Source organism: Vipera berus, assembly GCF_964194415.1.
Source record: "Vipera berus genome assembly, chromosome: 2".
In the NCBI taxonomy this organism is placed as follows: Eukaryota; Metazoa; Chordata; class Lepidosauria; order Squamata; family Viperidae; genus Vipera; species Vipera berus.
Genome location: NC_138203.1, coordinates 36,496,894 through 36,524,559, shown reverse-complemented (window position 1 = coordinate 36,524,559; position 27,666 = coordinate 36,496,894). Strand labels below are relative to the sequence as shown.

Below are 27,666 nucleotides of genomic sequence, written 5' to 3'. Positions count from 1 at the left end.
TGCCAAGGCAGAGCCAGCAATTCCCATGCTAGACAGAACTATTATGCCAAAACTGAGCAGGTGCCTCTCAATCAGAAGGCCACGAAGTCAACAGATTCATTTTCTTTGACTCAGAAAAACATGAGATAAAGACCTAGAATTTTAACTTAGTACACCAACATATACAATAGATATTTTTATGTACTGCAGATGGCACATCTCTGGGTATTTGGTTTTATTCTTGTCTGCAATAAGGCAACTAACCTAGCTTGTTACCCATCTGAGTTCCCATTATAAACAATACCTGAATATGGTTTAAGTGTCTGGAGAGTCGAGATTTATTGCCACTTTTGGCATGAAGCCCAATATACAAGGTTTATGGCTCCCAGTTTGTTCTTTAATCTCCCAAATAGCAAATGAAATAAAACTTTTGACACCAATGCTCAGTTGAAGGTTTTTTAAAGCCTTAATTGGGATGATGGCAGGCCCCATGTCAAAATGAACTTTGGAATTTTGTTGCTTTTGTCTATCATCTTATCTCTCCACAACTTTGAAACAGAAACAGTAACAGAAGTATATATGAAAATGACTCTGACTCAGATTTACATTTATACAAATGCTTCATAAATATTTGAAGTACATATTTGAAAATCTGTGCCCCCAAGAATTTTAAAAATCCACTCTTTGATTTCCAGGAGTGATTGTATAGTAGAAAGTTTCAATTAGCACAACAGAACAACACATTTTTGGATATATTGGTACCTACGGTCCCTCCAAACTTAAGTTTCAAATTTGTTCATGGAAATAAAAAATATGAATTAAACCAAGGTCAGCATATTTATATGTTTGTGTTCCTCAGTTTTGATACTACAAATGATTTTACAGAAGTTCTAGCTAGTGCACTATAGCAGGGATTTTCAACTGGTAGTACACGTATCACCAGTGGTACTTTGGCACATGGCAGGTGATATGCAACCCACCTAAACAAGTGTAGCAGGGGAGGGGAATGAGCTGAAGTGACACAAGCCTCAGGGAGAGGCAGCTGTAGCTACAGGACAGAAGCCCCAGGAGCACTGCAGGGCTCCAGCTGATTAGTGCTTCCCTAGTTGGAGGTGAACTGAAGAGAAAAGTGGGGGAGGAGAGGAAAGGATATAAAAGGAGGTGGTTTTGGCAGGGAAGGGGATGGAGAAGAAGTTGTGGAAGGGGAGCTTAGCAGGCAGGGAGGAAAAAGAGACAGGGAAGAAGAAGAAGCTATTGCTTTAAGAAAAGGTCCCCTGGTTCATTTTCTCCAGCCAGGAGAATGCAATCAGTGCTGATGAAATGAAAAGCTGGGAGACGAGCATGTCGGAAAGGAGGTTGGTTTATTTAGTTCTGGGCCAGCTAGCAGCTTGATTGGTTACTATAATGATTTTTGTACAGTTTTTACAGCGTTTTATAATTCAGAGGCTTGGTTTATGTGTTTTGGTTATTGGAATATTTTAGTCTATTTTACAAAGGCTAGCAATGAGTCCAAAGTGTTGGCTTCCATAGGTTTAATCCTTTTAAACAAATTTAATTAGTTTTACCCCCTTATCTTGAATCTGTCTATGGCTTTTAGCAAGTTTTCTTTGTAGGTAAACAGGTTTAATTTAAGGTTATTGCTTTTGCAATTGCAACATTGTCATACGCCTGAGGCAGCTTAAATTAAAAAAATGGAGTTTTTCTTTATTCTGGGAGGCTTTTGTGAGCCTTTTGTGCTTTGCACTTGATTCCTGTGTCTTTAGGGGTACAGTGAAGGAACTAGGGGCTGCATTCTTACTACACTATGGAAGGAGAGGAGAGGGAGAGAAGAAGGGCTGACCAGCCAGCTGGTAGTGGTGCATATTAGTAAATATGGATAAATTCATCATAGTTTGTCAGTGCAAAGGGAAAGTGATTCAGCAAAGGAACTGCCACCGAAGAAATTAAAACTGGTACTTTTTTCCTTTTTTTCTACAGTTTGTAACATTTTATTAGATTATAGAATAAAATACAAAAATACAAAAGCAAACAGTAGGACACAGTGGGGAGGAAAAAGGGAAAAAAGTTAGGGGGAGAAGGGAAAAAGAAAAGGTATTGACTTCTAACTTCCTCTGTTGCAGTAGAAGGAAGCATTAACATTGAACCTCAACTTTTTACTTTTCCATAATATTATAAACTAGCCATTTCTATAACAACAAATGAATCTAATCAGTAAAACCCAAAATGCCCCCCATTTTTAGTCATCAAGTTTTTGACACCTTGCTAAGCACTGGTGGTACTCAAATATTGTCATGTCCTAAAAGTGGCACAATCTGTGAAAAGTTGAAAAGCCCTGCACTATAGCAACTGCTGATAACAATTGATCAGGCATTTAATGAGAAATCCTAACAACCTTCTATTAAGGTACACTATACACAAATCTTTCTATTAACAAAATCCTGCAGCACGTCCAGGAAAATGTTTATTGAATGAATAGCTATCTTATACACATTCTTTAAGATGTAAGTGTAAGATTTAAACTCTATCATGAATCCACTTTGTATTGCCTTAGCACTGTTACATCAAAGCTTCAGAAACAGTTTTGAGTTTGCTTCCTTAAAAAACAGTATTATGAACATCCTTGACATTTTAGAAATAATTTATTGATTTTTTTGCTCAACACCGCCATAAATTAAATGATGTAATGGATAGCACTGTTATACTACTAGAAAAGCTTGCCTTTCAGCTTCTTAACCACATACTAAAAAAGAGTATCAGCTGGATCAATGTTAAAAATAGTCCAGCTTGATGCTAATTTATACACATGAGCAAAATGATGTAATGCTGAAATAGCTTCCAGAATCATTAACTAGGGATATAAGGCCCCAGTAACATGCTTTTGAGGAGGCTTACCAAAAAGGATTTTTTAAATTTGCCAAAAAATGAAAACGTGAAACTTTCTACATGCTTAAGTGTATGCTCTCCCACTGGACCATTCATTCTCCTTGTCCAATATTTCATTAACCTATTAACTATATAAAATATATCACAGTGGGCTATACTGTTAAGCAATTATGAAATTGGTAGTCAACCCATCTGGTGGATACTAGATTGGGAAAGTCTGTTTTGCAGTGTATCAATCTTCACATGAATATATACGTGCCTTTCTGTATATTGAACATAACCATTATAACTGAAAACTTGCCTCTGATCTAATATTAATTACTGGGTACTGAGTTACCCTTTGAGATGTTTGCAGAAATACTCCAATATTCAGGCCACTATTCTCAGAGTGAAAAATAACTGAAAGCAGGAGATAGTTCTACTGGCAGCTATTCCTCAAGAGGTTCCTAGTTGAAAGACTTAATATTTAGACCTGGTTCTAGATTTAGAACTTTAACTACCAAAACCCACTAGGGTTTTCTGTTTACTCAAGCACTGGAGTCTAGAAAAAAGTGAACAGAATGTCCTAGAAATATTTTTTGACAGAAATTTTCTGATAGAAATTTAACACATCATTTGGATCAGTACAATCAGACTGCTTATATGTGTGCTCCTCTTTTCCCTTACACTGCTTCAATTATTAGTTCCATGCAGAATGCAAAATACTTTCAGCCAAAGTAATTGTATATATGCCAGCTGAATCCCACATATCAGTATAACTGAATCACCTTGAACCATCTTGTGCTTCAGCCTAACTGCATCTGGCATATAAAATGTGGAAAGCAATAAATGAGGGATGTGCACGGCTTTGGATCTGAAGCCAAAAAATGCTTTACAGGGGGAGCAGGGGGTATGAGCCATACCTTCTGGTATTTTTCTTAAGAAGTGGCATCTATTCCTAGACTTACACAATACTACACAATCTCAGGAAACTATTTGTTTTGCACTTGGGAACTGCTGACAGCATGTCCATGCCCACTCCAAAGCATCCTGTCAGCATTTCTTTAATTCAAATTTTATTTTTATAGGTTCCTGCACTAGAAAAAAATGCAGCCTCCTAAGGTGGTACATGAGACATTTGGGAATTAATGATAATTTCTTTCTTCTCCAAATGGTCTGTCAAAATTAGTTTAAGTCTTTCTCAGATTACATAAAAAGTTTATTAACTGTTCATTTTAAATTATTCTTATATTGACTGCATTTACTATTTGTTTGATTTCCACCATTATTTTAAAATGCTAAACTCATATAAAATCACCTTTTTTGCAGTACTAATCTAATAATCTAGTACTTCTTTGAAAAATTCTCCTTCAATTTTATAGCTTGTGAATCTTTTTTTTGTTCCTTTTTGTTCTTGAAAAGATATAAACAAGAACGAGAAAATTCCAAAATTAGGTTTTTCTATATCTCAACCTCATTAAAGAAAAAATGACCATGCATTTAAAGGCTACTTTCCCAATATAGTGAATTATATACAAACTAATGGCATGATTATTATCCTGCAATTCAGAACAGCTCTCCCTCTTTATAGGATCTATTAAATAGGTTATTTCTGTAGTACAGTGGTAAAATGTATAAACCACAATAGAAATCAATCAAAACTTCTTATGTATTACTGCTGTTGTTGATTATTACATGAATATGTTGCCCAAGATCTCTGGACAGTTGCACATTTTGGGATGGAGGGAAGCTAAATTGTTCTGTGTTACAATATTATTTTTCAAAATCAGGTAGGAGTTCCTTATGATTCATTATTTTCTAAGATAAATGATCATTGGCCGCTTCAGATAAGATTGAAGTGTTGTTACTATGCTCAATAGTAAAATTAGAAAATACATATTTGTAGTTAATTGATTGGCAAAAGTATTATGCTTAAAAAACAGCAATCTAAAAACTCTTTACATTATTTTCTAGTTAGTAACTTTTCTATTCAAACGAACACATGTTTCATAGTAGATCCTACTCAATGGACTAATAACAATATTTTTTTTCTCCAAAATTCATTCCTCAAACAAATAATTCCATACAAGTAACAGAAATAGCTAACCTGTTGCGTAATCGTATCCCATGGTCCTTGCCAGAGGCGATCCATATAGCATTCATGCACACTTTTCCATATTTCATGTAATGTTAAAGATTTTCCATCTGTAAAAAGAAATCCACATAATCTATTGTGAGAAGTTGTTTATAACATCTCTATATAATTTTTAATCTTTAAAATGTACATGATTGAAAGCAAACAAACAAAATTAACAGTGATGATAACATTAATTCTTCTTAATCTCAAAGAATCACAGCAATAATGTCATGATGTTTGTTTGTATAGAGACAAACAAATTAGGATGTCTAACTTTATTCATCATTGTTTGGTAACTTAAGTAACTCTAAATGGTACGATAGCTACCCTCAACAAGATCCTCTGTGCAATATTGATTAGGCCCTCACTCTTACATCACCTTTGTTTAATAAAATAAAGTCCCTGTATTGAAACAAATGTATGAACTGTTTTTGATAAATGAGAGAATATTTTAATTTTCCCCCCAATCTGTCATTATCATGGCATTTATCAGGTGTCAGAAGGACATTATACTGTGATAGTCTTATTCCATTGACATTTTCATCTTCATGAAATAAACAAGATTTATTCCTCCAATTAACATTTGAATGTCATATTTAGATAGGACTTGAAATCATGTTGCCATCAGATTCAGTTTTTTTTAACATACTGTAAATGGAGGACAACATTCTGTTTACTATTTAGCAGCACTAATGTCTAGTGGAAAACCAATATGAAAGAAGCAAAGAGAATACTGGAAACTAATATCTGTATAGGAAAATTGGAATGTGTCACAACAGAAAATAAGCTCAAAATATTGGTAGGTTAGCTATCAAGTTACTAATACAAATAAAACAACCAAAACAAGTTGTAATTAAAAGGCTCTTTATGTGCCTTTTAATTACTACTGTTCAGAAATCTGGTCCTCCAAGTTCCCAAAAGCTATCTTCTATCTAGAATTTTTCCATTTTCCTATTCCATTCTTGAGGTGCTTGTGTATTTCCTTTCATTTTGTTTTAGAATTTACTTAATAATTCTGAGATGATCAAGAGTTCTTCTATGGATATTTTTTCACTTTGCAGTCTTTCTTGCTACTCACATTTCCTGTTTTGAAAAAGGCCCATTGTAGGAGTTTCCTCAAGATGTCTCCTTTGGGATTTAATTGAATTATAGGAAACTAAGGCAGTAGTAGACTGCTGGAAAGATGATTATACATTGAAAGAAAGATTGTCAACATATTCTCTTTGGCCACTTTATAAAACAAAGTAAGTACAAGAATTTCATGAGAATATTCCTGCAACTTTCTTTTTGTAAGAAAGTTACAAAAAGCAATTTCTTCTTAATCAGATTAAAGGCAAGTGGTTAAAGCAAATGCAAAAGAATTTTTGTTGCACAGCACTAGTTTTAATAGGAAATGCTAAACACAAAAAAAGATATGATTTCTGCTGCAAAACTTCCATTTTACATCTGTCATGACTGGCTTCCTTCCAGACATTAAGTAAAACAAATTTGCTTAGCTAAATATGAGTATCTGTTATTGATATGGTAATGCACAATTTCATGTTTTAATTGCTATTCTGTTTCAAGTATTCTTTGTCTGATTGAATTGATCCTATTCTAGAATGAAGTCTTTATAACTATAGAAAAGCAGCTACATAAATTGCATTTATTGCTGAGCAGTATATTTGGATAAAGGATCAATTCCTTGCCTTCAAAAGGCTAAAAGATTGCAAAGTCTGTCCATCTGATTCCGAAACTCTTCTATAAAGCAGAAGACAGTATCTGTTTCAAAGTTTCTGTCTGTTTTAATGTACACTACTGTAATGGCATTACTATCACACAAATAAATGGGGGGGGAAACTTTTATAGTGTGTTACTAATATAGAGGTATAATTTTTACTTCCAATTTTTAAATAATTAAATAACAGTTTTAAAATTAATTCCAGTTAGTTGGGATTTTTATTTGGAAATAGCAAATTTGGAATAAAGTGGTGGAGTTCAAAAGAATCTTTAGATTTATACTTAACATTTCAAGAACTGTTAGATGTGGTGAGGTAATAATGTTCTTATTAATTTTAATAATGATAAAATTGCTGCTACACAAGTCACTTCTACGTAAAAAAAAATTAAAAGTATTTATAATTTCATTTTCTTGCAAGAACATGTATACCAGCTCTGATAACTATTCAGAACAGGCCTCTCTCAACAGAGGAGAGGAAAACGACATCATCTATCTCCAGTCTACAACAGAGTCCTTTCAACAGTTTCAATAAGGCTCCACACCCATCTGCACTACTCAGCTGACCCTGATGACACAGATAAGCCTCCAGGGGCTTCAACAACTTGCTAAAAGAAAGCAAATGATCAGCTGTCTGCAAGGAGTATAAATCCTGCCATTCCCCACCATCCAGTTAGAGCTGAAGAAGCTTCTTGGATGAGAAGTGAAATATCTTCAAAGAAAAACAAGAAAGTCCAGTTGCCTCGTGAAAAAAGCACCTTTGGAACAACCATGACCTCGATGACTGAGAATCTCCATAGAGATTCTGGTGTCATAGTTGTAATTTACTTTACTACAAAGTACACAAAGTGCTGCCAGAATCCTACAGATATATAAATAATGCAATATGAATAATGTTTACATATGGAAGAATAAACAATTAGCAATATAAAAATAATTTATTATATTTATGACAAAATGTTAGTGCAGGTAACCCTCCACTTACGACACATTTGAGCCCAAAATGTATGCTGCTAAGCGGAACAGTTGTTAAGTGAGCTTTGTCCCATTTTACAACCTTTCTTGCCTCAGTTGTTGAGTGAATTATCACAGTTGTAAAGTTAGCGACACAATTGTTAACTAAATCTGGCTTCCCTGTTGACTTTGCTAGTCGGAAGGTTGCAAAAGGGGATGACAGGACCCCAGGATATCGCAACCATCATAAATATGAGCCAGTTGCCAAGCACTTGAGTTTTGATCATGCGACCGTGGGGATGTTGCAATGGTTGCAACTGTGAAAAATAGTCATGTCACTTTTTCCAGTGCCGTTGTAACTTTGAACGGTCACTAAATGAACTGTTGTAAACTGAGGACTACCTGTACCAAATATTAAGAAATTAAGACTTTAATTATTTTGAAAATGAAAGAAAATTAATAATATTCACATTAGAGAAACTTTTTATTGGATGAATATTCACAATACAAGATATAATATACCAATCACAGTGTTAATATATCACAAACTCTTACTTAATATCCATGACTGATTGGTGTGTGTGTGTGTGTGTGTGTGTGTATAACAGGGGTGTCAAACTCAATTTCATTGAGGGCCGCATCAGCATTGTGGTTGCCCTCAGGGGGCCAGGTGGGTATGGCCAGGGTGGGCGTGGCCTACTGGGTGGGCATGGCTAGAGTGAGTATGGCCTACTGGGTGGGCGTGGCCAGCTCTATATCGTTCGTATCAAGGGTGCCTATGGGGGCCTGGGCAGGAGTGGGACAGATTTGAGGGTCTCTGGCAGGAGGAGGGTCTCTGGGCCAGGGCTAGGGCAGTGGGGGCCGTTCCCTCACTCTTTCCAGGATGGCTTCGCGGGCCACATGAAACCACTTCGTGGGCCGGATCCGGCCCCCGGGCCTTGTGTTTGACATGTCTGGTGTATAACATTAGAAAGAAATGTGGCATTAAATGCTTTCTTTTATTAGTACTAGATAAGCTTTGTTTTCTATCTGTACATTCCATGTACTACTAAAACAAGTTTAAGACTATATCAACAAATCCAACTAAATAAGTTATTTTCAAATTACTGTTAACAAACAGTAACTGAGTTACTAAATAATGAAAGAATTAATCTTCACAACTAACTGTTCAATGAAGATATTAACCATTTTTTAATTTGAATGATTCCATTATGTTAGATTTATCTTTGCCATTCTGTCAAAAGAAACACATTCTGTGAATTACAATTCTGCAACTTTAAATGCAACAGGGCATTTAAACAAAACTGTATGGGGAAATGGTCCATTTTAGCTCTGCATTGGTCCTACATTTTAGTGAAGAAATGGAAGATAGAAGGAAGTCAGAGTTAATTGTGAAGATCCTTCAAAAGCTATTGTTTTCTACTATGGAAAAATTCCCAACAAACATGTTAGAGCACATAATTATACTTTCAGGAACAATTAAAATTCTGTACTGCAAGGGGAGCTGTTGGCATGCAATATAATGATGGTGCATTAAATCACCTATCAGCTTCTGTAATATCCACTCCAGCTATATGGAATCATGTTTCAACACATCTGATTCCCTGATGCTGACAAGCTAAACAACTTGTTTTGTCTCTGGGAGCTCTTCTCTGGTGATTAACTGCTTATATAGTGAATACTAATTATGTGAAAATAGCATACTTTTAAAAAATGGGGGTAGGGATGAAACTTGCCTTATACAGTACCTGCAACCGCAGCAGCCTTTCCATTCCACCCTCCACTTTCACCCAAACGGAATGCAGTACTGTTGTTCCAGTGAATACAAAGCTGACATATTTTCACATGCTAAATTAATTGGCTTCTTACTTTATATTTTTAAGCAACAAGCATTTCATTACTTGCCCACCTGCAAATAGGTTTCAACAGTGTGTTGCTACTTTGTCAAAGGTTTATAATAATTACAAGGATATAATCTCACAATAAGTTAGCAAACTATTACAAGCAATACAGCTTGAGATATGCATCTCATTTCTTACATCCTAAATTGCAAATATACCCTAAATTATCATGTGCAAAAATATGAACCTGAGATTAAAAACTCTTTTACCAGATTTGTTTTAAAATTTCCTCTTCCAATTTTGCAAGTTAAAATGCTAACATGGCAAAATTAAAAGCCATTAAACAATATAAGGCAGCAAGTGATTAAATCTAGCAAGCACATTCAGTGCATCTTAAGCTACTTTTTAATTAAAAAGAAAATGATATCACTAGTAACATTCAGATGTGTTAATCTAGATAAAGCAAGATAATCCCACACAGAAAAGCTAATGATGCTGCTATATAGGAAACTAAAGTTAGAAATGATTTCAGGATTTCAAACTCCCTAATCCTAGGAACAACTCTTTGGATGGAAAATTGTAGAGCACAGACAAGAGAGTACTACAATCATTTAAGTCCTAATTTGGATTTCCCGCAGGTATCAACTCCTGGTATTCCTTATTATTATTGTTGGTCGCATGGTCACCCAAGTGTTTAGATCAAATCTGTCATTTTCGTCCATCTATAGAGTCTTTCCCAATGACTTAGGATAGGCAGTTGTTTAATAATATTAAAGATATGGCAATTTTCTAAAATCATCTTGTCAATTAGGAGCTGTCCTATTGTCCTCTGCTGTTTGGGCAGTACCCTTTCTGATGGAACAAGCTTATTTTTAACTAGATGTTGGACTACATTAGCCAGGGCTTTTCAACCAGTGGTATGGGTACCACCTGTGGGACATTGGCACCTGGCAGGTGGTACACGACCATCCTAGAAAAGTGGTAGCGGGGGAGGGGAATGAGCTGAACTGGTGGCAGCACCGCACAAGCCTGAGCGAGAGATGGCTGGAGCTGCAGGGCTATCCGGGCTCAGTGGAAGCGCTAGGATCAGCACTTTTTCGGGGCTGTCAAGGCTCAGTGGAAGCACCAGGATCAGCACCAAGCTCCACCTGGAGCTCGGCGCTGATCCTGGTGCTTCTGCTGAGCCCAGAAGAAGCGCCGATGAGCTGGAATGTTGCAGCATCTCCAGGGTCTTGTGATTTACATTCAGATGCTTGGCAACTGATTCATATTTATGATGGTCACAGTGTCCCAGGGTCACGTGAAGTGACCAAAACCTGCTGCAACCACCCAGCAGAGGGGGAGGGAATAAAAACCAAACACCCCCCACCCCTGCTCCCAATACTCAACAGAAATGCTCACAACAATGAAAACCTCGGACAAGAGGAAGAGCGCCACCAGTCCGGCAGGCAGGTGTCTTGCTCGGCTGTGGCTTGGGGGGCACTTTTTTCAGTGCCATTGTAACTTCAAACAGTCACTAAGCGAACTCTTGTAAGTCAAGGACTACCTGTACTTCATCACTTTTTTCCTTTTTGGGGGGGGTCATCAGGTTTTTGACACCTTGCTAGGCGACTGGTGGTACTTGGATGTTGCCATATCCTAAAAGTGGTACAATGGGTGAAAAGGTTGAAAAGCCCTCACATTAGCTACCACACCAGTTAGGAATTTGGCAGTTAGCTTATAGTTGCCTGGTTTCCTTTTGTTGGATCCTTCATTGTCATGTTTAGACTGGATTTGGCATTTTTATCTATCTATATTATTATTGTTCATCACGCCCTCAGCTAGATTAGGGGTGTCAAACTCAATTTCATTGAGGGCCGCATCAGCATTGCGGTTGCCCTCAAGGGGCTGGGTGGATATGGCCAGGGTGGGTGTAGCCTACTGGGTGGGCATGGCTAGAGTGCGTATGGCCTACTGGGTGGGCATGGCCAGCTCTACATTGTTTGCATCAAGGGGGCCTGGGCAGGAGTGGGACAGATCTGAGGGTGTCTGGCAGAAGGAGGGTCTCTGGGCCAGGGCCAAGTTAGTGGGGGCCGTTCCCTCACTGTTTCCAGGATGGCTTAACAGGCCACATGAAACCACTTCGCGGGCTAGATCTGGGCCCCGGGCCTTGTGTTTGACATGTCTGAGCTGGATGATCAGACTGGATTAGCAATTTGTATCCACCTATCAGGTCTTTCCCAAAGATGTAAAATAGGCAGATGTTGATGTATGATAATATTAGAGGTATCATCACAGGATATCAGCTGTTTGACATAAAGTTGCCTGTTGCAATTGTCTGATGATGAATTTGTCAGTGCTGATGGTGTTCAAGTGGTGCTTCAATTTATTATATTATATTATATTATATTATATTATATTATATTATATTATATTATATTATTGTTTTTGTTGTTGTTGTTGTTGTTGTTATTACTATTATCTATTTTTATTAGTACCTCAAGGCAGAGAACATGCCTAATATTTTGTCTCCTGAGTAGAGAGACTAACTCAGTTATCCAGGTGGTTTTTATGGCCATAGCAGGCCTAGAACTCAGAGTTGACTGGTTTTTCAGTCAACACCTTAACCAATATTCCAAACTAGTTGTTCAAATTGTCTGGGAAATTTTGAGAATTGAAGTCTATACATCTGGACAGAACTATGGTTCGGAAAAGCTACTCTCATCTGTTGATTAAAAATAATTAACAATTGTTCTTCAAGATTGAGTTCTTTACCTTTCTAAGCAATGTAAAAAAAAAACTAAGAAATTATATACATTAAAACAACATATATAACCAACCCTTGGGAATCATTTTAAAAATTATGCACAAAACAGCTGAAACCTCATTAATTTGTTTTCATCATTAAAACTTTGTGACTTTTTCTAAAAGCCCCTAACAGTGACCTCAATAACTCTCAAGGTCAAATATTCCATTTATGAGGATCGCCCCATATTTTTAACATTAAAAAAAGGTAAGTAAAGGAAATGATCACAGTTAGGCTTGCTGCCAGAATTCTAAAGATCAGGTTTCTTCAGGCAGAGATGATATCATCTACCCTTAAGATACTGATACTTGCAGATACTGACATATGTATATAAAATGAATCATAAACCACTTACTCATTTTTTATTTAATTGTTAAGTTCAAAATTTATATCATTATGTATCTTTTAAATATTTGCTTGATATAGAAGGAACTTACCTAAAAAACTTGCCCTAAAATAGAGAACAGGAGCTTGATAACTGCAAGAATATAGAACATGATATTCATAACGAATCACCTCTGATACTTCAGAGACTCCAGCCTCTTGAGAATCATCCAGACCTTCCTGAAACATAATTTATATTAGTAAATACAAGACTTGACAGGAAAAAAATAGCTTATTCCATCAAATTAGTACACATATGAAATAATCAAAACTAATATATCTTTTATTATGCATACATTGTATTATATCATGATAAGTCTGGAAATTGATGGTATATTTAAAAAAGTGCACACATGAATACAAACACAAAGACACACATGTGTGTGTGTGAGAGAGGGAGGGTTTAATATACTTGTGACAAACTGTTTTTTAAATAAATAAATTCATTCTCTTGTTCTAGTAATAATTAGACCCTTGGGGGTACCATCTTCTTTGTTTGGGGCAATTTAACTATAAGTCCCATTTTTTTAAAAAAATCTCTAGGCTATCCATATATTTCTTGTCTTACTGTTTAAAATGTCAAAAAGATGTCTTAGTGATATCACAAGTTTGTTTCCCTAAATATCATTATTTGTGATGGTATTTAGAATTGTGTCTTTCATGACCAGTCAGACTACTTTGGAATAGCTTCCCCTTAAAATTCAGAGAGTCCCCAGCCTATTAGCTTTTGGGAGAAATATGAAGACCTGGATCTTCACCCAGGCATTATGCTAAGGTGGAAGTTAGCCCAGCAAATGCAAATGTAAACATGGAATTAATTGGATACTATAGCAGTGTAATGGGATCCGTGATGCTATTGTGAGGTTTTGTGGGTTTTATTTATTCAGATTTTATGAGTGTTGTTATGAGCTGCCTAGGATTATCATGTATAAAATAGAAGGGCATATAAGTTTTCTAAATAAATAAATACATTTGCACAATTAGTATCACGCAGTCAGTATCACACAGAGAGATAATATACAACAAATTTGGAAAAAAGTCTTTTCTCTTTCAGAACTCAGCTACGTTGAGTTGAAAGCCATATGCTTGTTTTCTCTTCAACTCAATGAACTATTGTATAGAACTTTCAAATATTCAAAATAATTCAAAAAAGTGACATACAAAACTGAGGTAACCCATCATGCTAAATTATTGTTTTACTTACCACCATTCACTGAATAATGCATAGTTGTATGCTTTAATACATCATGGTTTATAAACTACAGTGTCTAACTTCACAAAATATTTAATATTGTCAGCTGTACAGGGTTACTCTGTGATAAGATGGGCAGCCAATAAATTTAATAAATAAATAAATACAAAGCAGTAACCATAAAAACTACATTATGCTTTAGTACTATCCATGAAGTCAAATATTGTCTTCAGTAAAATGCTTAAAATTTATAATGAACTCCTCAGAATTACAGCAGAAAGGGATCATACAGAAAAAAGCAGTATTGCATTGCGGCATCACAAGCCTAGTCCTTTTTCTACATTTATCACAATCTAAACTAATGCCTGTGGCCATTACTGTCCAGATTACAAATATTATTTTGTTATTTGTTTATATCCCACCTTTATTATTTTTACAAATAACTCAAGGCAGCAAACACATCTAGTCCTCCTTCCTTCTCCTATTTTTCCCAAAACAACAGCTCTATGAGAGAGAGTTATTGAGTAGCTCAAGGTTAACAGGTGGCTTTCATGGCTAAGCAGGACTTGAACTTATGGTCTTCTTGCTTTCTAGCTTGGTGCCTCAACCACTAGACCAGGGGTGTCAAACTTGCCATGTCACGTGACATGTCGCAATGTATCATGACTTTTTCCCCCTTGTCGGAGCTGAGGTGGGTGCAGCTTCCACGTTATGCATCTAGCCTGCAGGCCAGCAGTTTGACAGCCCTGCACTAGATCCAAGTGGCTCTGGATTAAGATGGATTGAGTCTAAAATGGTATGCCTTATATAAGGCTATTTAATGAATCAAAGCTGAGAATCAGAGGCTTCCTTTCAACCAATATAATATTCCTAACCTATTACATCTATAGGGTTTCTTCCAACCAAGAAAAGATTTACAGATGTACAAAGGGGAAGAAAAATATTACATTAGAGTCACAGACAATTCACACAGCCAAACTCACACAGAATTCAAAGTATGGTTAAACCAATGTACAGTCTTCTTAAGAATGAAATTGTACCCTGAGCTGCATTTATTACTTCATTATTACTAACAAGTTAGGCTAGATAAATTTAACTGTATTATCTACTTTACTCATTACACTAAGTTGGTTGTCTATCACTGACAATCTTTTGATCACTTTGAGTAGTTAAGCATCCTTCTGTATGATTCATTTGAAAGAAAATAAATGTTAGACCCTAAATTTATATTGCTGGTGTTTATAATACTATTTTTAAACAGAAAATTAAAACTATTTACTCTTATACTAGCCTTGATCCTGTTGCTTACCTGCACAAACTATGTATATTTTAATTCATATGATAACAGCAATTTAAATTACTGAAATAAGAATACTTTAATTGTAAACATACTACTACTAGATTAGTCTTAATTATAATGAAATTTTTTTTACATTCTATCACAGAAGTGAAATAAATATTAGGCATTCATTAAATCCTTCCCAAAGACCATAATAACTCTTAACTGTTCAAAATATTCGCTCAGACAATTTATGACACTTTTTATTAATTACTGACCACTTGCAAACTGAAGTAATTTCCTTTGCAAATATAAGTAGTCATTTGGAAATGAAGCCATTTTATTTTTGAAAAAAAAACATTTATCATGGACTGAAAGACAAATATTGGAATATACATTACTATAACACAAAAAATATATTCCCAAAATATAAGCAGATATTCCTGCCAGAAAAACATATATCTATATGTACAAACACTGTACACTTCCAAGTTTGTATACTATATCGTTCAAAAATTTGAGATGTCCTTAGTAGTTAGCAACTGTAAGTATGGGAAATCACTGTGCAATTTTTTTTTTATGCATGAAGACTTAAAGAGCTGAAAGAAGCAATTAAAAACCAATAACTTAAGAACTTGTTTCAACCACAGCTAGTACTACCTTCCACAGAAACATTTCATACTATGCCAAACATAGTACTGTATTAGAAAACAAACTGATATAAGAAATGTACAGATAGTCCTCGACTTATGACCATTCGTTTAGCAACCATTCAAAGTTACAATGGGAGTGAAAAAGTGACTTATGACCACTCCTCACACTTACAACTATTGCAGCATTCCCACAGTCACATGATTAAAATGCAATGCAATGCACAGTATCATGTGACCATTATTTGTCAGTTAGTCTGACAAAGTTAGTAGGGGATCCACTTAACAAATACATGATTCATTGAACAACTGCAGTGATCCACTTAACAAGTGGCAAAAAGGTCATAAAGTTGGGTGCAACTCACTTAACAACTACTATGCTTAGTAATGGAAATTTTGATTCCAATTGTAATCATAAGTTGAGAACTATCTGTGCCTATTCAAAAGAAATGATCAAATTCCTGAAGATCACAAACTAAAAGCACAGAAATATTTTTTACAAAGTCACTGAAACAAATAATTTAAGCACAGCAAGCTGTTTAATAAGTATGCATAGTAGGGATAATATCCAGTTTTGTTATAGATTTTAACTACATATTCAGAGCACAGGCTCATTAGCTTATCTTATTACCACTTGCATAGCAAGTTCTTCATCCTATAAACATACAAGAACTTCTGAATCCCGCTTAAGGCCAGTATTAATCCCTTTTTATTTGGTAAACAGTACTAACAGGATGCATAACAAGACATCTAGAGTACTCATGTGTAATCCTTTGCTGTTCACTAGGGTGAATATAAATAAGGAAGTAAACCTTGGCGTCTGCAAATGTTGATAGGACATTTTAACCATTTTCTGACAGAAATGTATTTTATGAACCAATATAGAACAGAAGAAATAATTAATAAAATAAGTGAAAAGATTTATCAAAAATTTTAATTGCACCGATGTTTTGTGAAATGAATGGTAGAGTAATTATTTATATAATGGCAAGTACATTCCTCTTGTGGCCAGGCATTCAGATGTCCAATGGTTAGATGTTTCAAAATTATGAAAAAAAGAACTATTTAGGTAATCCCTCTAATACAGGGGTCCCCAACCCCTAGTCCGTGGACTGGTACTGGGCTGCAGCATGCCAGCAACCGGTCCACACAAACAAGCAAAGCCCCATCCGTGGGATGCAAGCACCACACAAAACCACACACTCTTCGGTCCGTGGTTCGGGACCTCTGCTCTAATATACTCACCCAAAGCTGAGATAGTATTTCAGAAGATAGCCAGTTTAGATTTAACTTTAGTTTAACTTTTGCATGCTTCCTCCTCTAGAGACTAAACATTTTTGTTTGTGATTTTGAATTAAGCAATTTCCCACTACAATGAAACATATCTTAAATTATAAATTCAAGCAAGTCAGGATCAAGTCATGGCTTAGAATTATGACATATTCAATACTTTTAGTTCATGCATGACTGTTCAAGTTTCCATTTAATGTAAGCCTAGTTCAAAATCGGAAAGGGATGCTTTGTATTTCCTCTGCGAAGCAGAGTTTAATGTCACATTTTACATTGGTCTAGTTCAGGGGTAGGCAACCTTGGCTCTTTTATGACACGTAGACTTCAATTCCCAGAATTCCTGAGCCAGCCATGCTGAGGGGAAAGAGAGAGGTTTCCATACTAAGCTCTGCTGGCTCAGGAATTCTGGGAGTTGAAGTCCATGAGTCATAAAAGAGCCAAGGTTGCCTACCCCTGGTCTAGGAGCATATAGTGTATACAGTTCACTGTTCTTTCCAAGAACAGCACTGTTGTACAAGCAAAAATCATATTCTAAAGACAAATACAGGATTTTTATTATCTTTTTTACTTTTTTCAGTCTCCCACACCATATTTTATATTATTTCAAGTTATCAAACTTTAGCAGCAACTTCTGCGGGGTAAAAGATATTGAACAAGTAGATGATCTCAGCACATCTTGCTGTCTAGAAATTGCTAGCTGAAACCTCATTCTTCTTTCACTTTTGGCTATGTTACACAGGTCTAATGGGAACTCAAGTTCAACAACATCTAGAGAGTCAAATGTTATTAATTCTGTAATAGCAGAAAGAAATTCATATGAACCTGTTATAAACATTTGTGTCCAATTATATCTCACAAATATGCTGAGTTTACCTATTAACATGCATTATATGAACAATTTATTAGTATTTTCATAAAAAGAGTTCTTTTTGAAGTGTTTTAATATATGGGTTAATTTGGTGTTATCATAATTATAAACTTGAGAGATTGTCACTGATTTCAACTGGATTTTGAATTGTGAAAGACTGAACTTGTAAGTATAGCTTGTGATCAAAAGATCTGTAATTATTATTCAGAGTTTAAAAATGAAATGAAACCTTTTATAACAATAGTTTAAAATTTCCCCAAACCAGTTAGTTTTTAGTTGTTGCTTCTTCATTGCAATATTATTTGCTGTACTGCATGGGGAAACCAATCTGGAACTGCCTGTTTTCTAAACAAATTGGGAAGCTGTCATCAGGAAGCATCTGTTTTATTACATTCAATAAAAGATTCTTGTACTATCATTTTGGAATACTAAGTACAATAGATACCAAGCTCACTGTTTCTATCTCATCTCAACTAAACTATTATGTAAAAAGCAGCACTACTTAATTAATGTACAAGATTTTCACAAATCTCAATAACTCTTCAGTATTTTAATCCTATGTTTGCTCTCAAATGTGGAGGGATCTGCTCTTTTTAAAGCTACTTGTTAAAAATTACCTTAAAAATTAATCCAAAATACAGATTTCTGCTTTTGTAAACATGTTAATTGTACATTTTCTCAGAAAGCTGTTCAACAAGATCCTTCAAGCAAAGTTCAATATAGTGGGAGCTGTTAATTTGGCAGCATTTCAAAAGGATCTGGAATCCAGCCAACATCAACTGGCCTAGGTTATGGAAAAATACAGAGAGGGAGAAGGCTCTTTGAAAGAAGAGGAAGCTGATAAAAGTTGCATCATTTTCTACTCTCAAACATTGATAACACTTGATCCAGAAAGCATTTTTGAAGCAAAATTCCCCAGTAATGCAGAACCAGCTTTTTATATATGTTAGTAACATGAACTCATAATTCTGGGATAGTGTAATACAAATGCCAAAAATATGTATCATTCCTACAGGAATGCATTACCACCACCACCCTCTCATTGTTCTTACATTCTCTCACTGTCCCTTGTATTGCTTTTCAAAATTCGTACTAGTCATAAAGAATCGTTCCCATGAACAAAGAAACAAGAGACAGACTTGTTATTACATCATCATTTGTTTAATTATGATTTATTAAATAAATGACAATGACTGGGTTTAGTTAATATAATAAATCAAAGCCAAACAAATCATGTTATGTCTTATTTTGTTGTCTGAATTAGTCCAAAGAATTTCAAACATAATCAGCTAAAATGTTATTCAGTAGGCTATGAGTATGTTACCTATTCTTCCTGTTGTTTATGACTCTGTAATTTTATTTATTTATCAAATTTGTATAGCTGCCTATCTCACCAAAAGCAACTCTGGGTGATGTGGAACAATCACATAAAAACATAAATATAAAAACAGCAGATACTAAAAATATAGAAATCTACATTGAGAAATGAATAGCATAAAAACACATATACAAATCCCTAGGCAACAAGAGAATAAAAATGGCTATCTCACCAATGGAGCCATCTAAGCAAATCTCTAGTTTCCTAGGAGCTCCAAGCCTGATAACATAACCAGGCCTTGAGGGCTTTCCAAAATGACTAAAGGGACGGAGTTAATCTAATTTTGGGAAGGAGAATGTTCCATAAGATGGGCACTACAGAAGAGAAGGCACATCTCCTGGGACCTGCCAAATATGGTTTTCTAACTGATGGTACCCTCAACATGCTATCTCTGCCAGATCTAACAGAGCAGGCTGAAATAAATGGGGAGAGGCGATTCCTCAGATAGCCTATTCCCATGCCACGATGGCATAAAACCAGCACTTTATATTTAGATCTGGAAGCAAACTGGCAACCCATACAGTTTGCAGTGTAGAAGTGCAACACACACTGTATGAGGAGCACATATAACTACCAGCACTGCTGCATTTCATATCAGCTGAAGATTCTAGATACTCTAGATACTCTTCAAGGGTCCTCCCATGTGGAGTGCATTGCATCCATCTAATGTGGAAGAGAGTTGGGCACGAGTGCCTGTAAGGAGGCCTGCCATTCCAGGAATGGGCGGACAAGAGGGAGCTTTGCAAAGGTCCTCCTAGTCACAATTGTTATGAGTCTAGGAGGACCTCCAGATTGTAATATTGTGTTGCAGTATGTTGCATACAAAGTATGGTGCAGAAGAAGGAAAAGAAAGAAGATTAGAAGGAGAAGGAGAAAAAAAACTAGGAAAAAAAATCAGAAATCAAAGTTTTACCTAAGAATAAAATAAAAGAGTTGGAATTTCAAATGAGTGAAGTCAGATGAAGCAAGAAACCGTAACTCGAGGAGGAGTACTATTCAATAAATGACTTCTGTGCTTGAGATGAAAGCAGACCCTGTGAATTGCCAAAATAACTGCCTGAAATTTACCTGATCAGTCCACTGAAAAGTAGAGGACAAGACGGTATGAGAACAGAGCAGATACAGTTCCATATGAAATACAGAAAGAAGAATCAAAAAAAGGTACAAAAGACAAATGAACAGGGAAAATAAAATGAGCTGAAAAGGAGGAAAAATAATGACAAAAGAAAAAAAAGGTAGAATGTGTAAAATGGAACAGGGAAAAGGAGATGAAAATTACATTGTATGGCAGGTCTCTGCCAGTTAGGGCAGCTGCCCAAGAGATCTCTTGACTGACTGATGAAATTAACCTGACTTCAAGTTAATATGATCGAATAATAAACATAGGAAAGAAAAGATAAAGGAGAAAGAAAAGATAGTACATTCTTTCTCTGAGTGAAAGTTGTAGCATTCAGGTATGAGACAACAAAGAAAGGGGTTCTGTCCCTTTGACCACAATTGGTAAGAACCAAGAAATTAAGGACTGGTTCCTAGAGAAGGGAGAGGCCTGACTATGTACTCTTGGGAATAATGGGTTTGGAATGTAGATGTGTGTATTCAAGTCTAGCTGCCGGGTATAATTATTAATATTGCAGTTGGAGCTAAATTGGAAGGAAAATCATTATCCTGTACACTGTTTGATTGGGTGAGGCTAAAGAAAAAAAAGACAGGGAAAGGTAAGATGGAAATGGTACAAGTTGTTCCATGGGAAAAGAGTTTGTAAATTTCCATTCCCCCAATCTGAACTCTTCGTTCATACTTGGCCTGATGCCACTGAATGTCAGGTTGTCTATGATGAAACTGTGAAGAGAAGGGCAGACCTGGTGTCCATCACTGAACTGGCTGAATAGTTAGGTGAGGGGGCAGTCCTCCTCCTCAGTGAGATCTACCCAGCTGAGTACTGAGTAATACCTACACATTTGTAGGTTGACCAGAATTTTAAGCTGGGGTTGCTGCTATTTTATAATCTCTTAGCAAATAGCAGCCAACCTTTACCAAAGTAGTCATTGATACTGTAATGAACATTATTGGATTTCATTATGGCCACACAGGATGTTTTTAAGTAGCACTTGTCTGATAATATCTAGCAAAAAAAACTACTAGTGCTACATTAAAGTGACACCTAATATGGCAAAGCAAATTTTTATTTTGTCTCTTTGTCCCTGTCTCTGTCTGTCTGTCTGTCTGTCTGTCTGTCTGTCTGTCTGTCTGTCTCTCTCTCTCTCTCTCTCTCTCTCTCTCTCTCTCTCTCTCTCTCTCTCTCTCTCTCTCTCTCTCTCTCTCTCTCTCTCTCTCACACACACACACACACACACACACACACACACACACATGCAGAAATAAGTATTCATTGCTCACCACCCAAGTGAGATACAGCTATTTAGAAAATCTGGAAAAGAATAATCCTCCCAATGAATGCAGGTTTTGCATTTATTCAGGAAATACATTCTAGACTATCTGGTATGAATGAGGTGCCAACAAAAGGAACTTTCCCCACTAGAATACATATTTATCATTGTCTCAACATTGTTTGTTACATCCTAAACTCTACATTTCCTCAGGCTCACTTTACCTTGAAACAAGGTAAAGCAGTACAACAAATGAGCATGAATATATTTACAATATCATACAAATACTAGATTAAAATTTCTTCCATGTAAAGGATGTTGTCAGGACTTGTCTGCTTGGTTTGATGTTATCTGTATACTTTATTCTACCTCCCAGGTGTTCCTTATTACTGCTAAACTCCACTTATTGCTTGTAATCACCCACCCCCATCTCCACTTGCCTCATACAATCAACTTAGTTTGGCTGTTTGGCAGAACTTACTGAACTGAATCCAATTCTTTGCTTACCCAATAATCTGGAAACAACCAGTGAAACATATGTGCTCAATTACATACAATGTTGTAGAATCAGAACATTTCACAATACCATTGCTTTCCAATAACTGTTATTTCAAAACCATTGGGAATAATTCTTGGCATGTGAACAGAACTTCCTTGAGTCTGAATATGCACCAAATAGACCCCAAAGCGAAGAGGATTATAGGTGGGTTTTTCAGTTGCAGGCCATGAAATCATGATACTAAGCGGAAAAGAAAAAAACAAAGATGCAAATGATGCCTTAAAGAATCTTTCCTCACCTTGCATTCCTTTCAAAGTTAATTTGTAACAATCAGTAAACACTATATTAATAATGAAGAAAAACAGCTTTTCAAGAACTCACTAACAGACCATTACCATGATATTAGAAATAGCATACTCTTACAATGATTGCTTCTAAACAAGTCCTAATCATGATAATACCATCTTCTTCATATCTATTTTTTCAAGTTTTATTCCACTGTTTTAATTATATTTTAAAAGGAAGTAATTTGTACATACTATGAGGATGAATCTATTTGCACGGTCTATTTTTCAAACAAAACTTTTATTTAATTAATTTTATTTAACTTTTTAAAGATTTATTACAAAGGCTAGGACTTTTACCGTATAAAGTTTGGGTGATGGAACAGAAGAAAGCATATTAACTGCTGCAAGCCTGAGTAGGTTTGCAATTTCTTTGAGATTCATTTGAGTGGTACAAAGAAGACAAAGTTTTATGTGCCTTAAGGGGAATAATACAAAGATATTTTTTTTTCTTTGTAAGGAAGTGACTTTCACTTAATGCTATAGTTATCCTGCCTTTTGATCCCACTGCAATAAACATCATGGGGAAACTGTTTGCTTCCTTTCTCACACAAAAGGCATGTTCATGAATAACAATAAACTATAATTAAGTTCCAGGCATAGGCAGGAATCCCCTCTCCAGTTCCCTCCCTTGTTATTTGTAGAAGAATAAACCAGGCTTCAGATTTGTTTCAGAAGAGTTAGGGTTTGTTATGTATAATCCAGAAATAGTGGTTTAAAATTATTTTTTTGGATGGTAGAAAGCAATCTAAGAAAGCCTGAGAATTTGAAAATGGTTCATTTACTAACTTCATACGACAAATTTCCAAACTACTAAACTATTTACTTCCCTTCTTTCCATATAGAAGAAAAAGAAACCAGCAGTGTATTTTCATCACAGGCAAATTCACTCCCTATCAAAAAAAACCAACACACTTAGATACATCTTTGGGACCAGAAAAAAAACTACTTCTTTCTTTAAAGTAGAAACTGGTAACATACAGACAAAGAACTCCATCTTCATCATTGTTGTTGTTATTATTGCAAACATAGGTTGTGTATATATATATATATGTCTGACATTATTACTAACATTCAGTAGTGCTTCACCAAGATTGATCAATAACTTCTTAAAACTTTATGGTCATATTTAACAAATATGTTTATTAATTGCTGGTTTCCTACATATTTCTAACATTTTTTTCAAAATAAAAGCAAAGGAATTCCCCACTGTTTACCTTTTTATTTTTTTTTGTTTTATCTTCAATAAGGAAAAGAATAGATAACCATACCAATGTCAGACAATGTTAGATAACACAAATTGGAATGCTTACTAATAAGACGAATATAGGGACGCGGTGGCTCAGTGGGTTAGGACGCTGAGCTTGTCAATCAGAAGGTCGGCAGTTTGGCGGGTCGAATCCCGAGTGCCGCGTAACAGAGTGAGCGCCTGTTACTCGTCCCAGCTTCTGCCAACCTAGCAGTTCGAAAGCACGTAAAAATGCAAGTAGAAAAATAGGGACCACTAGGGTGGGAAGGTAACAGCGTTCCGTGCGCCTTTGGAGTCTAGTCATGCCGGCCACATGACCACGGAGACATCCTCGGACAAGCGCTGGCCCTTCGGCTTTGAAACGGAGATGAGCACCGGCCCCTAGAGTCGGAAACGACTAGCATGCATGTGCGGGGGAACCTTTACCTTTACCTTAAGACGATTATATTCAATCTGATATTATGCAGTGTAACTACATTTGAGGAAAAGGATAATTTTTCAAAAATATATAGATTTTTCTTACAACAGCCTTTTTTTAGTTCTCCTTAAAAAATCTGGGATAATCAAATGATAATGATAGACAGTACTTTTAGAAAGTTATAATTCAACATATATAATAAAAGATATTAAATTTAAAAAGAAGTATGAAATAATAGTTCTGTATACATATTTGTAGTTTGCCAGTGTATGCATGATATAAAAATAAAATAGTATGGAGAAATATAGTGAGTGTGTTTATGTAAACTAGTTTTACCTTTCTTTTTTCTTTAATATCTTAGCTTACTATATCTTACTCCTGTTTTGGACTCTGCATAAAGTTCTATATGGTGGATATTTACTTACAGCATATAGTTGCCCATTTCACCCAGGTGACTGTGTAACATATATGGATTTAAAAGCAGAAAAACCCACACCAAAAACCCTGGCATTTATTTTGTTTTCTTGTATAATACAGGTAGTCCTTGTTTACCAACTGCTTTGTTAGTAAACATTCAAAATTAAATGGTGAAAAACAAAAAGGTTTTGCAACCAATTCTCACATCTACAATATTTCAGTCACATGATCACATTCAGGTGCTTTGCAACCAATATGCATTTACAACTGTTGCAGCATCCTGTACTCATGTCAACACCATTTGCACGCTTCCCAATTGTCTGCAACAATTAATGGAAAACATGAAAGTAAAATTGCAAGTCTGTCACAGTCACATTTCCCCTTAGTGACAGCAGCGGGTAGTGATGGAGCTGCCAGTCCCAATTGTGATTGCTAAACGAAAAATATAGAAGGAACACCATAGGACTTTTTACATAGGACTTCAATGTAAGAGTACGTGCAAAACCACCCCAATTCTTATCTAATATCACTAAAAAATTAGCTCATTGCAAAGCAGTTTTGCCAACTGTCTTGTAGAATACTAAATTTTCACATAAAAACTTCAATAATAGCCTAGGAATTAATCTTCAAATGTAATGTTCTTCACATGAGAAAATATTCATTCATTCTGTCATACTGAGTCGTAGGCTGTATGTCTTTTGTTTCAATCTCCTGCTCAGTTCAGGAATCACTAAATAATCTCTGGAAGTGCCGATCCTGTTTCGATTAAAAACTTCCAACTGAGAGGAGTCTCTCCTAATGCTTAACAGTTCTTATTAGGAAAAAATTCTTAATATTTATCTCAAATCTCCTTTTAATTTTGGCCTCTTATTCCTCTCAATTTTTATTTAGAAAATCTCCACACTCCTCTTCCATGCAACATTCTTTTAGATATTTGCAGACCATTATCATATCCTTCCTCAGTCTTTTGTGATATAAACCATGCCCAATTCTTTTAATGATTCATTATAGGACTTGTCTCCAAATGCCTTATCTTCCTGGTAGCTCTACTATGAATGTGCTCCAGCTTTCCATTTTCCAAACTACAATCTACAGAATGATGTGAAGCCTCTGGAGTGCAATTATTCAACCACTTGCAAATCCATTACATTCCAGTACTCTCTAGCCCATGTTTTAAAGTCTATAAAGGTATATGTAGTCCTTGCTTAAGGGACGTGGTGGCTCAGTGGGTTAGGACGCTGAGCTTGTCGATCAGAAGGTCGGCAGTTTGGCGGGTCGAATCCCGAGTGCCGCGTAACAGAGTAAGGGACCACTACGGTGGGAAGGTAACAGCGTTCCGTGCGCCTTTGGCGTCTAGTCATGCCGGCCACATGACCACGGAGACGTCCTCAGACAAGCGCTGGCTCTTCGGCTTTGAAACGGAGATGAGCACCAGCCCCTAGAGTCAGAAACGACTAGCACGCATGTGCGGGGGAACCTTTACTTTTACCTTTAGTCCTTGCTTACTGATAACTGGGACTGTAGAAACTCTACCTTAGATACTCTACTATTTCAGACAAATGGTTGTCCAATCTCTTCTTAAAAACTTTTAGTGTTGGAGCACCCACAACTTCTGGAAGCAAGTCGTTCCACTGATTAATTGTTCTGTCAGGAAATTTCTCCTTATTTCTAGGTTGCTTCTCTCCTTGATTAGTTTTCATCCACTGCTTCTTGTCCTGCTTTCAGGTGCTTTGGAGAATAGGTTTACCCCCTCTTCTTTGTGGAGATATTGGAACACTGCTATCATGTTGCCCCTAGTCCTTCTTTCCAGTAGAGTCGATATACCCAATTGCTGCAACCGTTCTTCATATATTTTAGTCTTCAGTCTTCTAATCATTTTTGTGGATCTTCTTTGCACTCTTTGTAAAGTCTCAACATCTTTTTTATAAACACCAAAACTGGATGCAATATTCCAAGTGTGGTCTTACAAAAGCATTACAAAGTGGTATTAACACTTCACATGATCTTGATTCTATCTCTCTATTAATGCAGTCTAGGATTGTGTTGGCTTTTTTGGCAGTTGCAGCATACTGCTGGCTCATATTTAAGTGATTGTCCAATAGGACTCCAAGATCCCTCTCACAGTTACTACCTTTGAGCCAGGTTCCACCTGTACTGTACCTATACATTTGGTTTTTCTTGCCTAAATGTAACACCTTACTTTTCTGTACACTAAATTTCATTTTGTTAGATAGATTGTTTGTTAAATGTATGTGGAAAATATATCTATCTAGGAAAATGCAGAGATTTGCAAAATCTCTGCAAAAAGGTTTTCAAAATAATACAAAACACACAACCTGTAAAGTAAAATGAGTAGTGATCAAGAGTAGTGATGCTTCATACTGCCCACCAACACTTAAAAATCCTCTGTATGGCTTTAGATATTACATCATTTTTTTAAAAAAAAAGCCCAATTGCATATTCTGCAAATGTTTATGTTCTAATTCTCATTCCTCCCCCACAAGGACATTATTGTGCATATAGCAGCTGCCTTGAACATTTTATACATGCTACAGTTCCCAAAGAACTGCAGAAATTACACCCCATCCCTAGAAAAGCAATATATTGAAAGAAAAGAGCAAACTATTCACAGCCCTGCTTATGAACTGGAGAAGAAATAGAAAACCTATTTACATGGTAAGCTACAATATAAAGCAAATCTCCTAATTAAGTCTCTAATCAAAGTGCTTGTACTGAGAATGAAAACCAAAATCATTATATATCTAATGTCTTTTGCCTTAAATGTGTATGCAGCTAAACCCAAGAACAGTTTCTAACTTTTCAACCTTTAGGTAGGTTTTTGAAACAGTGCTATAAGCTGTCTCAGAGAACATTAAATGTTGAGTTGTTTGGTGAATGAGTAAGTTTTGTATAATATCATTATAGATCAGGGTACCCAACTCCCAGTCCATGGACCAGTACACGGGGGCCACAACATGCCAGCAACCGGTCTGCACAAACAAGCAAAGCCCCATCCGTGAGATGCAGGCAGCACAC

The 27,666-nt window shown here is 36.0% G+C and overlaps 1 protein-coding gene across 1 annotated transcript in view; it reads right to left on the bottom strand.

Moving 5' to 3' along the window:
• LOC308662712 (ubiquitin-like-conjugating enzyme ATG10) overlaps positions 1-27,666 on the bottom strand; it is a gene marked incomplete at its 3' end in the record, with an annotated part of 121,536 nt that overhangs the window by 20,362 nt on the left and 73,508 nt on the right. Inside the window, exons 4-5 of the mRNA XM_081318854.1 lie at positions 12,713-12,839; positions 4,949-5,046 (exon numbers count right to left, since the gene is read on the bottom strand). Of these exons, the coding sequence (XP_081174980.1) occupies positions 4,949-5,046; positions 12,713-12,839 (225 nt within the window). The remainder of the gene's footprint in view (positions 1-4,948; positions 5,047-12,712; positions 12,840-27,666) is intronic.